Raw genomic sequence first — 17,499 nt, 5'->3', positions numbered from 1 at the left:
ATGATTTTCCTTTTAAGTTCTTCAAAAGTTAATTTTGTTATATGTGCTGAATCTGTCCTTCCAACAACCATTCCTTTTTCATTTTTCCTGCTGCCATTGCATCCATGAACTTTCTGTTGTTTTCATTTCTAACTGGTTTATATTGCTGGACTCATTTTTTAGGATTCCATTCCTCAGCCAGTAAAAATAGGACACTTATAGGATCACTATGTCTGTCTGTCTATCTATCTATCTATCTATCTATCTATCTATCTATCTGGTAAGACCCCTCTTTCTCAGAATGGTAGGAGGTATCAAGTTGGCAGTGTAAAAACAATTAAGGTTCTAAGTCAACACAGTCGAAAGATATGGCCATTTATGTCACATACTTTGATACTCACAAACTCACTCATCAGAACTTGTAGAAGCATTGTCTATGTAAATAATTGCGGTTTATACAGAACCCTCAAAATGTGACTCCTACCTGTCTGTTTTTTAAATACAATATGTTATTTTCATTTGCGTTATAAATATCTGCCTAGTACATTTCTCTCTTATGTTTTCAGTTGACTCTTGCCATGGATTCTCTAACCTTTCTGCAGCAGATGTGGTTCAGTAAAATAATAATAATATAATAATAATAATAATAATAATAATAATTTTTTTATTATTTTTTATTTTGAGCTTTTCCTCATTACAGAGGCTTATCTCCAACATAATACTTTACTTGGAAATTACAATACAAACAATAAACGTTCTTAAACTATATTCTCAAAATATTCCTCCAGGTGTTTCGATCTTGTGTGTCTTCTTCCTCTGCGCCCATTCTCCTCATTGTGTGCTGTACATTTTGGAGCCAGGTAGTCATAGGTCGTCGTCTTCTTCTTCTCTCCTCCGGTTCCCACTCCAGTATCAATTTTGGTATTCTGGTTTTCTCCATCCGTTGTACATGCCCATACCATTGTAATTTCTTCCTACCCATTACGTCATATATTCTTTCTTTTATTTCCATTCTCCTTATTATTTCGGTGTTCCTTATCTTTTCTTTCCTGGAGATTCTTGCCGATCTTCTCCAAAAGTCCATCTCTAGAGCTTGTAATTTTTTAATGTGCTTCATGTTAATTGTCCAGGTCTCTGTTCCATACAGAACCACACTCTCTAATATGGATTTGTATATTAATTTTTTAGTTCTGCTCATTACATTCCTGCTCCATAAGACTGAGTTAAGCATCCCAATGACCCTCCGTCCACTACTAATTCTTTTATTGATTTCTGACTCTGATTTTCCCTCGATTTCTAAAATGGATCCCAAATAACAGAAAGTGTTTATCTTTTTGATTTTCTTTCCTTCAGTGTATAGCTCATCTGAATCATTAGTCAAGTACTCTGTTTTTTGGTAATTAATCTTCAAACCCCAAGTTTTGTATGCTACTGCTAGTTGATTGCACATATAGTTAGCGTCCTCCCCATCTTGTGCTACGACTACTTGATCATCAGCAAATAATAAATGATGTAGGTAAACTCCATCTCTTATTTTTAATCCCATACTATTACATTTACGAGACCATGTTCTAAGGCTAATATCTATATAGATTTTAAATAATGATGGTGACATGGGACGGCCCTGTTCTAATTATATGTGAAAGTTTATTACCAACTTTCACTTGGCAAATATTATCTTTATACATCTGTTGTATTATTTTAATCAAGGAAGGGTTTATGTTTGCCATATGAAGTGCTCTCCAAAGTAATTTTCTTGGAACAGTATCATACGCTTTTTCTAGATCTATGAAAATTAATCATATATTTTTTGATTTTTCCCTATGTTTCTCCAAAATCTGTCGTAATGTGAAAATATGATCTACACATGATCTCCCAGCCGTGAATCCACATTGTTCTTCTTGGGTTCTAAATTTTTTTTCCATATTGTGTTTAATTACTTTCGCAAAAATTCTCATTAATATGTTTGTAACACAAATTCCTCGATAGTTTGAACAAATTTTGCGATCCCCTTTCTTAAATATTCTATTAATGTAAGCTAGCTTCATCTCATTGGGTATTGAATCTCCATGTATCATTTTGTTGAAAAGCTGTGTTATCAGTTTCACAATTTTGTCACCACCATATTTCAGACACTCCAGATTGATATTGCCTGGTCCCGGTGATTTACCGTTCTTTCCTGTTCTCAATGCCTGAAGTATTTCACTTTCTAAAATCTGGATCTCATCATCTTCATGTCCTTTTTCTTCCCCTGTTCCTTCTTCTAGATACTCTTCTCTGTTCTCATTTAATAATTTTTGGAAATACTCTTCCCATTCCTTTTGTGTTATCAGTTGGAGATTAGTTTTGCTTTTTTTATCCTGTCGAAGCCCTTTCAATACTGACCATGCTTCTTTTGCTCTCCCAAATCCTAATTTGCTATTCACCTTGGCACATGTTCTTTCCCATGCTTCATTTTTTGCCATCCTTATGTTTTTCATCACTTCATTCTTCTTTTCCTTGTATATTGAGCTTGTTTCTTCTGATTTATCATTCAACCACTGAAGGAATGCATTTCGTTTTTCTCTAACGAGGACCTCTAGTTCCTCTGACCACCACTCTGCTGCACGGTTGTGGTTGCAGTCTTTTTTACCCAACACCTCTGTTGTTATGATTTTCACATTAGCTTTTATATAGTCATATATTTCCTCTGTACTTCCTTCAAATGATTCAACCAGTTTCCTTTCCATCCTGGCCGCAAAGAGTGTTCTGATACTTTCGTCTTGTAGGCTGTCAATATTAAAAAGTAAATTTTCATCTTTCTCAGTCTGGTTCGTTTTATTTATGTTACTTGTATCACTCCTTGCATTCTTCCATGGCCAGGAAAACTTCATTTTAACTAGATAGTGGTCTGATCCACACTGGGCTCCTCTATAAGATCTGACGTCTACTGCTTTGAAACTACTTGTTTGCCTGATGATAATATAATCTATTATAGAACGAAGTTCTTTAGTGTTCTGTTGTCAAGTATATTTATGAATGTCCTTATGTTTGAAAAATGTGTTGGTAATTTTTAGATCAAATTGTTCACAAATTGCAATCAGTCGTTCCCCATTGTCATTATATTCGTCCTCTCCATGTTTTCCTACTATTCTACAAGATTCTCTAATTCCTACCCTTCCATTCAGATCTCCCATGATAATCAGTTCCTTTCTTCTTGGGATTTTTTCGATAGTCTCCCTGAGGTTGGCCCAGAATATTTCTTTCTCCTTATCTTTTGTGTCGTTCGTGGATGCATATACGCCAATAATCACAACTTCCCTAGCAAATAATGTCATTTCAACAGTTATAATACGTTGATTGATGAATGTCCAATTTGTGATTCTTTCTTTCCATGATTTCTTTATCGCAATGGAGACTCCTGCTTTGGCTCTTACTGCTTTTGATACCCCACTCCAGATATGTACATAATTATCCAGCTCTTCTTCTCCTTGGCCTTTCTTCTTTGTTTCAGAGAGTATGACAACATCCATGTTGAACATGTCAAGTTCTGCAGGTAGTAAATTTATTTTAGTGGAAATACCTTGCACATTCCAGCATCCAAACATAATTTTTTGTTTCTCATCGCCAGTTTGTTGTCCAAAGTTCCAATTTTTCCGAGGCATATAATAATAATAATAATAATAATAATAATCCCCGTGGAGGCCCGGGAAAAGAATAGGCGTCCGGTATGTTCTGCCAGTCGTAAAAGGCGACGAAAAGAACAAACCACTAATAGGGCTAACCCCCCTTTTAGTGTGATTACTTGGTTCAGGACAGAACTAAAGAAGCCTCGGACAAGCGCCGTCATGGTCGGGGACGACACTTGAACCCTATGCCCGCCCACAATGGTAATGACCCTGCTAGCCAACTGGAAAATGATTTAAATCCAAATAGAGGTGTTTTGCAGGATATGCTTCCTGCAACCACCCTAGAAGGAAAACAAAGACAGAGGATGAGATGGTCAGATGAAGTTAATCGACACCTCATGTTCTGTTATTACCAAGCAACAAACCTAGGAACCAACACAACTGGATACAGATCACAAGTATACACAACATTTATTACCAGATACCCGGAATTAAAATTTTTAACAGAACAACGACTAGCTGATCAGATCCGTGTAATAATAAAAGATAACAGGATACCCCAGTCAGAATTAGAAAACATCAAACAGGTAGTACAACAAATACTGGAACAAAATAATGTGCAATTCGAAGAAGAAGAAAATACAGTAATGGACTCAAACATCCCAGAGCAAACAAACAAAGAACAACACGCATCAATTAAACAATCAGAGGAAAACGAAATCTTAAAGACAGCCACCAGCACAAGCACAAATAGAACATAAAGTGACACACATGTTAGATGTATAAGAAAAATTTCAGTTGACATATATACGATACAAAGACACAAATACAGACATTAGACGATTCTTGCATAGACCACCAAATAACCCACAAGTCGAAACAACAATAAAAACTATCAACACAATCATACGCAACAAAATAAATGAATACACAACTATGGGAGAGTTACAAGTACTGGTTTATGTAGGAGCACTCACTACACTAAATATACACACTAGGCAGAGATCAGAACCAACCAACACACAGAAGAAACCCACAAAACCAGCATGGCAACACAGGCTACAGATCAGAATAGAAAAACTGAGAAAAGACATTGGACAGCTACAACAATTTATAAGAAATGAAATATCAGACAAAAAACGAGAAAGGTTAGGTAAAATCTCACAACAAGAAGTGATAGAGCAATTAGATGAAAAGAAGCAGAAATTACAAGCATTGGCCAAACGACTTAGAAGATAAAAAAAAGTGAAAATAGAAGGAAACAAAACCAAACATTCAACACAAACCAAAAGAAATTTTACCAAACAATAGATAACACACACATAAAAATAGACAATCCACCAAACATAACAGACATGGAACACTTCTGGAGCAACATATGGTCAAACCTGGTACAACATAACACGCATGCACGGTGGATACAAGCAGAAACAGACACATACAAGATGATACCACAAATGCCTGAAGTGATAATTTTGCAACATGAAGTCACCCGAGCAATTAATTCTACTCACAATTGGAAAGCCCCTGGAAATGATAAAATAGCAAATTTCTGGCTAAAGAAGCTCACCTCAACACATTCACATCTAACTAAATTATTTAACAGTTACATTGCAGACCCATACATATTCCCTGATACACTTACACATGGAATAACTTATCTGAAACCTAAAGATCAAGCAGACACAGCAAACCCAGCTAAATATCGCCCCATAACATGCCTACCAACAATCTACAAAATATTAACTTCAGTCATTACACAGAAATTAATGACACATACAACACAGAACAAAATTATAAATGAAGAACAAAAATGCTGCTGCAAAGGAGCACGAGGATGTAAAGAGCAACTGATAATAGATGCAGAGGTGACATATCAAGCTAAAACTAAACAAAGGTCGCTACACTACGCATACATTGATTACCAAAAAGCTTTTGATAGTGTACCCCACTCATGGTTACTACAGATATTGGAAATATACAAAGTAGATCCTAAATTGATACAGTTTCTAAACATAGTAATGAAAAACTGGAAAACCACACTTAATATCCAAACAAATTCAGATAATATCACATCACAGCCAATACAGATTAAGCGTGGAATATAGCAAGGAGACTCATTAAGTCCTTTCTGGTTCTGTCTTGCTCTGAACCCACTATCCAACATGCTAAATAATACAAATTATGGATATAATATTACTGGTACATACCCACACAAAATCACACATTTGCTATACATGGATGATCTAAAACTACTGGCAGCAACCAATCAACAACTCAACCAATTACTAAAGATAACAGAAGTATTCAGCAATGGAAAGGAAAGAAATAATAATAATACTCCTTGAACCAAACCCCACCGGCATCTTCTTACAAGGTTGCTCAGTTGTGTAGGACTCATACCAGATGGGATTAACAGGTGATACTGAATGTGTACAAAGGAGGGTGGCATGAATGGTCAGAGATTTGTTTCACTCATGGGTGAATGGTATGGAAATGTTGAAAAACCTGAATTGGCAGACTCTTGAAGATACACACGTACCATCCCCTGAAACCCTGCTTATAAAATTTCAAGAAGCAGAGAATCTAGAGATATTCTTCACTTGGGTTCCAGTCAGTACTTACACACTGAACGGCAACTATTATCTTCGTTACTTCAATGATTATCAGTTTCTAATTTTATAGTACCATTCAGATTTTGATTGTGTGAGCTTAAGTTGATGACCTGCTATTTGAGTCTTCCTTGGAATTTTTGCAGATAGTATTGATGTTTGCAGTGGTTAGATGGATGATGGTAACTGTGCCATGTTGCATATCACATCTTGTCTTGCTTAAAATGCTGTGTGTTTTCTGTTAGTACATGCTGTATCTTCGGTTTCAGATTGATAATAAATTTCAGTCTTATTTTTTCAAGCACTTCATTGGCTATCATTTCTGTTGCTAATTATTTTTTCTGATTGGTGTTACAAGATGAGTTGCATATATTGATGGTAGACCATATTTTTGAAAAATAAATAAATAATAAATAAATTACTTCAATCGTAACCAGTTATTTCTCATGAGCGTTTTGGTAACTGGGCTGTGATATGTGTTATCAAGTGCTCTCTATGAAATTTATGTAAATCAATGATTTTACTTACGACATTTTTGATAGTTGTCAAACCATGTCGATGTATCTGTTGCTAATTGTTGATGCTTATTTGGTGCCAATACTGATGATGAAGTTGCTATTATTTGGAATACCTAATGAATAACTCCTTAGTACAACTTCCTGTGTACAATTTCTTTTAGGAAATTCTGATTGTGGTATTTTTATTTAGATGTCTATCATTTCTTTATGAGTAAATAATTTCATATTGTTATAGGCCATTGATGAGCAACTCCTAGTTGACAGTCTATCAGAGCGGATGAAAGATGATAGCCCAAGAGTTGTGAAAAAAGTGTTCAGCAGCTTTGACTCATCTGTTCTCACATTGTTACTGGGTCCTGATTATTTACTGAAGAATCTCATACAGCTTGCAAAGAAGTGTTGGATACTGAGGGGAGAATGGACTGAAATTGCTGCAAGTGTTCTAAACATTATTTGCAGTGAACAAGTTAACAATTTTTTTGAAAAAGATGGACACATTCTGGTTACTGTTTTTCCATACCTCTTTCCTGGAGGGAAAGCAGAAGCCCAGATTGCTAGGGACATTTTAACATCATTTTTTGCTGGAACTAACATGTTATTGACGTATATCAGGAGAGGTATGTACATGTGTGATCACTGAACTTGTACCGCTTGTTTATATTTAATCCCATTCTAATTGAGAATTGTTACTCTGATTAAATGAATATTTCTATTGTTTTAGGTATGCCTGACCCTGATAAATGCGACACCACACAAATCTGTGTTAAAACATTTAGAGGCCTCATTACCTGCCATAGCATACCTGGAATGAGTGAATATTTGCAGGAGGCAGCACAGCTTGTAGAACCTGAGAATTCCGACACTGTTGAAAAGTTTCTTGCTCTCCTGTTTAAATCCTCAGCAATAACCAAAAAAGTTACTGCAAAAGAGAGTAAAAAGATTCTTGATGAGGCTGTAGCATATGTTGAAGGCTCAAAGGTAAAGGCATTTACATTTTTGTAAAGGTGACTGTTGGTCAGAAAAATACCACATACATTAGACAGCATATTGATTATTCCAGTAAACAGTAGGTGTTAACCTGAAAATCTCTCTTATGGAATTATATCATCTCTTCACTGATCAGTGAGTATTTCAGTATGGCATGTGATGTGTTTGTATCACTTCAGAATATCTTCACGAAAAATGAAGGAAAGGTGTAGAATTAAAGTTTAATATCCTATTGTTGACACATCATTACAGATGGAGTACAAACTCAAACTTGGGATGGACAAGGAAGAAAATTGGCTGTGCCCTTTTCAAAGGAACCATTTCAGCACTTGCCATAAAAAACAGCAGCCCTTCAATGTGCAGTGTCTCGTATATGTTCAGTTGGGAGGGAGCATGAGAGGTTTTCATGTTGCGGGTGTCTGTCCACCAAGCCAGCTTTGTCTGGTCAGGCATTGTTAGCAATCAGATGGAAACCAGGTCCATATCCAACCACCTTGCAAAATCTCGTAGATGGCAGCCGTCAATTATCACTAGGTATGCATTGGGCAGGACATGCTCCTAAAATGATCCTGCCCCAGATGAGAGAATGACGTGTCTGTATCAGCACAGCTGACACTATTAGTTGCACAGTGATGTGTTCCAGGCATGTTTACAATCAGCTGACTGGGAAATGACGCTCCTAGATCAAGTTGAAAATTGTCTATAAACAAGTCGCTACCTCACTGTTCCTGGGTCCATTTATGCTGGGGAAGACTCAATGTTTGCTAAGCAAACACAGTGCTTTTGCGTAAAGGGAAAGCATCTAACAGGTTGCAAAACTTATATGTCAGCCTCCTGAAGCTCATGGAACACAGTTTAGTGGGAGAAGTGTGGCTCATAGGCTGCATCAAGGTCTCTGTTTTTGATTTTTTATTTTACACATCTAGTTCTGTTGGACCAAATTGAGCAGCAAATCCCCATGTTCACGGAATGTGTCAGTACATGAAATTACATCAGGGAAGTTTTAATAGATAAAATAAAATGTTTATGAATCCCGAAAAGACAACAAGCTGTATGTTTATATAAACGCAGTCATTAATGTAATACTGGAATAAGCTTAATTTTTCAGGGAACGCCCTAACAGAATATGAGTGACCCAAGAGGAAACTCTTCAGTGTAGATTTGAAAGTGCTTGGGTTACTGCTAAGATTTTTGACACACACACACACACACACACACACACACACACACACTGAGAGGCCAATGTCAGAATAGCCAGACTAATGAACAGAGATCGACAAGAGGTTTGCAAACTTCTGCCACTTACTGCCAGAACTGCCTGTTTTAAAACCAAAAATACCTTTCGAGAATGGGAAGAGTCAGCCCAAAATATAATAATATACACCATAAGCAAATCAAAATTAGTGAAGTAGACTACTTTCTGTATCATGCTATCACTTACTTCACACGCTGTTCCAATATTAAAAATGACAGTGTTAAGTCTTTGTGCAGGATGCTGAACATGGGCTTTCCACGACAATTTATTGTCTATCCAAACACCTAGGAGTTTGAACTATTCAGTTGCACTAATCAAATGCCCGTTTTGTGTCATTAGAACATTAGGTTTTGTTGAATTGTGTTTTAGAAACTGTAAAAAATGAGTCTTACCATGGTTTAGCATTAGTTTATTTTCTACAAGCCATGAACTTATGTCTGGAACTGCACTATTTGAAACGGTGGAAATATTGTGCGCAACGTCCTTGTCATCAGCAAACAGAAATATGTTAGAATCACGTGTTAATAGTAGAAGGCACATTGTTTATATACGTAAGGAACAGGAATGGCCCCAACAGCTATAGCAATCACTGATGGCCTAGAAATAGGTCTAAAATTGTCTTCAATATCCCTTTCTCCCTCTTTATAAGGTGATTTTGCTACTGAGTGCTTTAATCTTTCAGGAAACTGACTAAAGGAAAAATTACAAATATGGCTAAGTACAGTACTTTAGTATTTTGCTAAATACTCCATCATATCCGTGAGAGTACTTAATCTTCAGTTATGTAATAATTCACACTAGCCAGCACAGGTGCTCTGTGATCAGTTGTTTTCAGGCACTTCAGAAAAGATAGTGATTTTGGTTCTGGGTTGTAGCACAGTTAATGTTTACATCTACCTCATTACTCTGCAAGTCACCTGACAGTGTTTGCTGAAGGGTACTTCTGGTATCAAAAACTGATCCTCCCTTCCATGTTCCTCCCACAAATGTTGCCTTGGAAGAATGATTGTCAGTAAGCTTCTGTATTAGCTCTAATTTCTCGAATTTTCTTTGTTGTAGTCATTTTGCGGGAAGAAGTGATATGTTGTCCAACTCTTCTCGGAAAGTACTCTCTCAAAATTATAATAGTAAACCTCTTCATGATGCATAACACCTTTCTTGTAGTGTCTGCAACTAGAGTTCATTAAGCGTCTATGTAACACTCGTACGCGTACTAAACAATCCCGTAATCAAGCACATTGCTCTTTGTTGGATCTTCTCTATCTCTTCTATCAGATGTACCTGGTAAGGGTCCCACATTGATGAACGGTACTCAAGAATCGATCAAACAAGCACCTTCTAAGCCCCTACCTTCGTGAGTGAGTTACATTTCCTTAAGATTCTTCACATTAATCTCAATCTGCCACCTGTTTTTCGTACTATTTGTTTTATATGGTCATTCCACATAAGGTCACTCTGGGTAGTTACATCTAGATGTTTTACTGTAGATATTATTTCCAGCAGTTTGTCATTGATAGTGTAGTTGTACAGTAGGAGATCCTTTTAAAGTTTTTAGTCACATTGGTTGACAAAATTTTACTTTTGAAGTCATTGAATCCTCATCTCATTGCTCTCCTTATGCTCATTCTACAAATTGATACTGTCTTCTAGTGTTGCTACTGTCTTATAGACAATCACATCATCTACGAACAGGTTTAAAGAGCTTCCAAGTCTTTCTATTAGATCATGTATATATATTGTAAATAGTAATGGTCCTATCGCGCGTATTCCAGAAAACTCTTGAAAACTAGAACCTGTGCTTCTTTCCAGTCACTGGGCACCCATTGATACTCCTGTGAACTACAGTAAACTGCTGCTAGAAGAGGAGCAAGTTCTTTCGCATAATCCTTGTAGAACAGTATAGGTATCTCATCTGGTCCTGTTGCCTTTCCTCCACTGGTTGCTTTTCTATTCTGCGATCGTTTATCTCAGTATCTGCCGTTTCGACGTTCATTTGATGATTGGAAGGAGGGATCGTATTATGATCATCTGTGATGAAAAAATTTTGGAATACCAAATTCAGTATTTTCACCTTCTATCATCTTCTGTTTGGTGCCTGTGTGGCCACTGAGTGAATAGATCATTCCAAATTGCTTACTGATTCTGTGTAACACCAGAACCTCTTTAAGGTTTTTAGTCACATTGATTGACAAAATTTTACTTTAGAAGTCATTGAATGCTTCTCTCATTGCTCTCCTTAAGGCTACTTTCATTTCATTCAGCTTTTATTTGTCAGCTAGGATTTGGCTTCTCTTGAATCTGTGATGCTCTCTTTATTTACATAGAAATTTTCTGACCACGGTAGGTCTTTCCTATCCCTTAAGACCTTGCGTGGAACATACTTGTCTCAGGCATATTGAATGTTGTCTTTTCTTTACCCCCCCCCCCCCTCTCTCTCTCTCTCAGATAACCACAAGTGGAGTTACACTGACAACCATCAATCTACCTCCTGTCTGAGCTGCCTCGTGAAAATCCCAATTACACAGTGACGATTTTTCAATAAAAATATACCAATGAAACTTCAATGTATGCTTTATTCATTGCAGCATACCCTATTTGTCTACTGCATTCCAGTATGCAGAAAAAAAATCTGAATTTCACCAATATTTTCATCTGTCACCTTTGTGAATTGATGCAGTGGGCAACATTCAAATCCCGGTTGACCTCATGCCAATTGTAGCCAGTCTCGTATCTGTCAATGATGCAGCTAAGTGCGTAATATCATCCAAATCTGCTATACTATCCTTATTCTGTATAACTCAAACCCATTTTGAGGTACTCAAAGTGCACAGTCAGTATCACCATACCAAAGAGTCTTCTCACACAGGCAGTTTCAGGGACACTGAGGTTTGGTGTTGTATGTTCCCATGTTGTCCTGCCACAATCTAGTCTGCCCAGTGCTGCCAAGGCACAGTGTTTTTATCAACAAACTTGAAGATCTTAAAACTTAAATTAGCATGCAAAGCTTGCAAACATTGAAGTTGATTGTATTTTTTAGTAGCTTATAGAGTTGTAATTAAGTTTTCGTTTATTTGCTGGTACATGCCTGCAGCCCTTGTAATCACTGAAATTCACACGCCACAATACTATAGCATGCTGCTAGTGGAGCCAAAACAGACTGGCAAAGCTCTTCTCCATTTCATCAGTGCTGTAGCATGTGGTTTTCAATTATTACCAGGACTGCTGGTGTGTATCTGCAAACATACAAAAAAATTATTAACAGAGCTCACCATAAAGATGACACATTGATTTGCTGACAGGCATGATTGAACATTTGTTGCATATTGGCTATTGGCAAAAGCCTACTTCAGAAAGGAAAAATGCACACACATTCACACAAGTTAGAACACCACTATCCATGGCCACTCTGGCCAGACTGCAACAGAAATGCATCGAACGGGAGTGACAATCCATAGCGGGGCGAGGAAGGGGGTGAGTAGCAGGGTATGGGTGGGGGGAGAGGAATCAGCGCTGCCTGGCTGAACATGAAGGGACTAGGATGTGGAAGGACAGGGTTTCTAGGCGTAGTGTCAGGAGGCTGTGGTGAGGAATTGGGGAGTGGAAAGGAGGGGTGCAGAGAAGGGGAAAAGACTGATGGTTGTGCCAGCAGGGCACAGCACACAGTGAGGGGAGGCAAATTGTGAGAAGATGACAGAGGGGTTGAAAATAGTTGGGTGGAGGGTGTGGGGACAGTAGGTTGACGTAAATTGAGGCTGGAATGATTTTGGGAGTGGGGAATGTATTGTAAAGGGTAACTTTCATCTGTGCAGTTCAGAAAAGCTGGTGTTGAAGGGGAGGATCCGGATTTCCAGATTGTGAAGCAGGCATTGAAATCAAGCATTTTACATGCAGCTGCATGTTGTACCATAGGTTGGTCCACTTTGCTCTTAGCTGCAGTTTGGCAGTGGCCATTTGTCCTGGTGGACATTGGTTGGTACTCATAGCAGTATAAGAAACTGGGCAATGATTGCAGCAGAACTGGTATATAATGTGGCTGCTCTCACATCTGGCCTGACCTCTGATGGTTTAGGATAAGACTGTGATAGGACTGGAATAGGAAGTGCTGGGTGGGTGGATTGTGCTGGCCTTGCACCTGGGTCTTCCGAGGGATGTCATCCCTGTGATGAGCGGTGGGGGTAGGAATGATCTGGGGTGGTATGTTCCTAATTATAGGGCATGGTGATATATGATTAAAGTCACAACAAAGGATGTGGTTCAGTTGTTCCAGTCTGGATATGACATGGGGTGGTGAAGCGGGTGCTCCTTTGTAGCTGGTTCTTGGGGGTGGGGAGAGGGGGGGGGGATTTGGGGGGAATGAGAGGGCATGGCACAGGAAATCTGTTTGCGGACTAGATCGGGGGGATAATGTCTGTCTGTGAAGGCTTTTGTGAGACTTTCAGCTTACTGGGCAAGGGAGCTCCTGTCACTGAGGGTACACCTCCCCAGGTGGCGAGGTTGGGATTTTGTGGTGTGAAAGGAATGACAATTGTTGAAATGCAGGTACTGTTGCTGATTGGTGGGTTCAGTATGGATAGAGGTGAGGATGTAGCCAACAGAGACGAGGTCAATATCCCGGAAGGCGGCGGCATGCTGTGTTGAGGAGGACCGAGTGAGTGAATGGAAGAGATGCTGAGGTTATGATGGAATGAGGATAGTGTTTCCTTGTCCTGAGTCCAGGTAATGAAGATATCATCAATGAACCTGAACAAGACCAGGGCTTTGGGAGGCTAAGAAGGTTTTCTCTAGATGACCCCAATCTAATTTTCCATTGTTTAATAACAAAACTGGAATTTTTCAAAGCAACAGTGAACACATTGTGACTAAACCACTTATTAAATTTTGTCAACTGGGCTGCATGGCACAGTGGCAATACACTGGACTTGCATTCGGTAAGAGGACAGTTTAAATCCTCATCCAACCATGCAGATTTAGGTTTTCCGTGATTTTCCTAAACCAATTAAAGTGTAAATTCTGGGATGGTTTCTCTGAAAATGACATTAACAGTTTTCTTCCCCAACTTTCCCCAGTTTGAGTTTGTGCACTGTCTTTAATGAACTCATTGCTGATCTCACTTTCATTCTTCCTTAAGCTATTCTGGCAGAGTTTGTTGGCTGAACTTATAAATTAATGTGGCAAGGAGTTATTAGACATAATTAGAATGAAATTTGGTGAACCTAGTTCAGCTAAAAAGTGAAGAACTTCTGTGAGAGTTTAAAATTTTACTAACAGCTCTGCATTCATCTTTCTCGCTTTGGATAGCACATTTGATCTAACGATCCAGTACTGTAGTTGCAGGACCTTTCCAGAAAGTAGTGTAATGCTTTTGCCTGCAGCAATAATGGGCAGCACTAAAGTGACCATATTGTTGCCTGAGTGTTTGTCGATTCATTCGGCATTCGGCCATGCCAGTGTGAGGTTCATGTCATTTCCCATTATTTTATAATAAGATTTTTAAATCTGTGCCACAATTGATAATCCTGGGAATTGTGAAGTATGCTCAGTAGTAAGATACGTTCAGTAACGTCAAAATACCATAAGACGAATGACATTTATCGGCAACTGTGTTAAGTGTATGAAAACAACATCATAACTGAAGATGGAGTGTGCCATTGGTGCATTAGGTTTAAAAGTGGCCAGGCTGATGTTCATGATGAAGAGCAAGGTGTGTGGCCGAGCATTGTGACTGATGAACTTGTTGCAGAAGTTGATGAGAAGATTCAAGAAAACTGCTGATTCACAATGTAAAACTCTTGTTTAGTCTTCCACAAATTTCGTGAAAGTTGTTGTATCAGATTGTTGCACCAAAGCTGAGCTATTGCAAATTTTGTGCAAGATGGATACCAAATTCTTGACAAAAAAACCAAAAGAACTAACATATGGCTGCATCATTGACATTTCTGGATTCTTATGAAAAAGATGGTAGCTGTTTACTTGTTCAAATTGTAACTGGAGACGAGACTTGGGTCAAACATTGAACTGCGAGACTAAATTGTAATATATGGAGTACAGTCTTACAAATTCCTCCCAAAAAACCAAGAAAATACTTCCAGTCATTGTATGCAAGAAAGATTGCGGTGACAATTTTTTTTTTGGACAGGAAATGTGTGCTTCTTGTCAATTTCCTTGAGTGTGATCTGACAGTAAACTCTGTGAGGTATTGTCAGACCTTGGAGAACTTGAGATCAACAATTCAGAATAAGTGTAGAGGAAAGTTGAGCTCGGAAATTTTGTTCTTGAACAACAGTGCTCAAATATGTACAACAAATAGCACTCAAGAAGTACTCAATGCTTTCGAGTGGGAGGTGTTTCCTCATCTGCCATACCATCTTGGTCTTGCACCCGGTAAGTACCATCTGTTTCCAGTGATAAAGACAGTGCTTTGACGACGATGTGGAACTTTGGGAATGCGTGACTTAACTGGTTGAAATCTCAGGTGGCAGAATTTTGTTGCAATGGAATTGTGAAGTTTGTTCACGGCTATGATAAGTGGTGACTATGTTGAAAAATAGTATTTAAATGTCACTTGCAATTGAATAAAACATCATTTTGTTCCTATACTTTTTTTAAATACCAATACTCATTCATGAGTTTTTAATTTTAAATCCATCAGTAATTCATTTTCTTCTTCTTTAATGTCTGATGTAACTTGTGTTGCTTTCATTGTTCAAGAGACAAATAATTATATTTCTCTCTGTTCATCAGGTAACACTAGCTGGAGATGGCAAAGAATTGGGCATCAACAATATTCACAAATGCTTTAAAGTTGCAAGGATGCAGAAACTTCCATTGGAAGCTTTTCTTCACTGTGTGTCAATATTGATAAAATACACCACAGTCCCACCAAAACTTAGAACAAGTATATGGTGGGATCTGAAAGGCGTTAGAGATGAAGAGGAAACTGTCACAGCGGCCAAATTTTTGATAAGAATGTTTGAAGTCCTAGTTGCGGGTTGCAGTTTACAACCCCAGGAAGAGCGTACAAAGTGTGCATACATAATACAACTGAGAGAATTCTTTCAGGTAGTACTCAGATATCAATTTGAACTTGAATTCAATTTGATAAAAAAAGCTATAAGTATTATGAATTTAGAGTTTAAGGCTCTCTACCCTTACACCCATCCTTTCCCCTCATCTCTTAATGGCAAGGAATTGCTGTTGATCACAATAATGATCCTCATTTTTTCCTGCATTGTAACTTGTTTTGATGTTTGTTATTGTTGTTATGTGTTTCCTCTTAAGGACTTTGCTATTCTTTCATTTCCTCTGCATCCTCATTGTATTTTTAAATCATTTTTGTGCCTTTTTCCCCCATTGTATTTTTCTTTACCTTTTCTTGTTGTCGTTCTTGCTTTACCGAACATCTGCCTCATCCCATCCATATTTAGGTTTTCTATGGTTTCCCTAAACCATTTAAGGTGAATTCCATGAGGGGTCATGCTTCTTTTGAAAGAGACATAGTTATTAGGTTCTTCGTGCATGTTTTGATACCTTCTTCAAGTGTTGTCCAAACCAAGTTTGTGCTTTGTCACTAATGATCTCGCATCAGCATATTAGTAAACTACAATTTTCTTCCTTTCCCTTCCATCACCTCCCATTCCTCCTTACTGTTATTATGTCCTTGCAGTTAATTGTTGTGCAGTGTACTTGTCAGTTACTCCTTTTATTACTAATTTAATGACTGTCTACTTTACTAAAATATTGTTTTGCATTAGAGTCTTGTTTGTTGGATTTTTTAGTTAAATAGCTGTATTCATCTGAAAATAGTACTTCCTTTTCTTTTCCTCTGTTTCTACAGAAGCCCTTAGTGACTCAAATTCCTCTGCATTAAGATTTTCCACTTTTCTGCAGCAGGAATGTTCTGTAATTCTGTATGTTTCAATGTACAGTTGTGTGTTTCAGCTTCAGGTTCTTCAACAGATCTCCCAATCCTTTCCTGTGCTGTTTAAGGCTCAGTAACAATTCTTATCTTGTTTAAAAATTCATATTTGACTGTTGTTTTCTCAATTTATTAAGTGAACAATTTTGCATTTTATTATTTGCATCTGCTTGTGTATTTAAAAAACAGATGCTTTATGAGGGTGGTTTGGTAAGTCTGATAAAAAAGCAAAATAAAATCTTTGTTTCACAAACAACTCACATTACTTCATGACATAGTCCCCATTGAGGGATATATAATTGGTCCAGTGACCCTCCAGCTTTGTCATGCCATCAGAAAAATTGATTCTGTCTAATTCTGCAAAATAGTCGTTGCCTACAAATATTTCCTCATTTTATGAAAATTTCTTCCAAGCAAGCCAAAGTTCCAAGTTATGGAACAGTCACTTGGAGCTAAGTCTGGTGAATAGGGTGATGGAACAGTCACTTGGAGCTAAGTCTGGTGAATAGGGTTATTGAGGAAGCAATTATAACTCAGTTCATGCACTTTGGCTATTGTTATCACTGATTTGTGGGATGGTGCGTTATACTGGTGGTACAGCACTTTTTTGCATGCCAACCTTGAT

The 17,499-nt window shown here is 37.8% G+C and overlaps 1 protein-coding gene across 1 annotated transcript in view; it reads left to right on the top strand.

Moving 5' to 3' along the window:
- LOC126263641 (HEAT repeat-containing protein 1) overlaps positions 1-17,499 on the top strand; it is a 291,901-nt gene that overhangs the window by 90,198 nt on the left and 184,204 nt on the right. Inside the window, exons 6-8 of the mRNA XM_049960733.1 lie at positions 6,953-7,334; positions 7,439-7,695; positions 15,701-16,018. Of these exons, the coding sequence (XP_049816690.1) occupies positions 6,953-7,334; positions 7,439-7,695; positions 15,701-16,018 (957 nt within the window). The remainder of the gene's footprint in view (positions 1-6,952; positions 7,335-7,438; positions 7,696-15,700; positions 16,019-17,499) is intronic.

Source organism: Schistocerca nitens, chromosome 6, assembly GCF_023898315.1.
Source record: "Schistocerca nitens isolate TAMUIC-IGC-003100 chromosome 6, iqSchNite1.1, whole genome shotgun sequence".
NCBI lineage: Eukaryota > Metazoa > Arthropoda > Insecta > Orthoptera > Acrididae > Schistocerca > Schistocerca nitens.
This window is presented reverse-complemented; position numbering and strand designations above follow the sequence as displayed.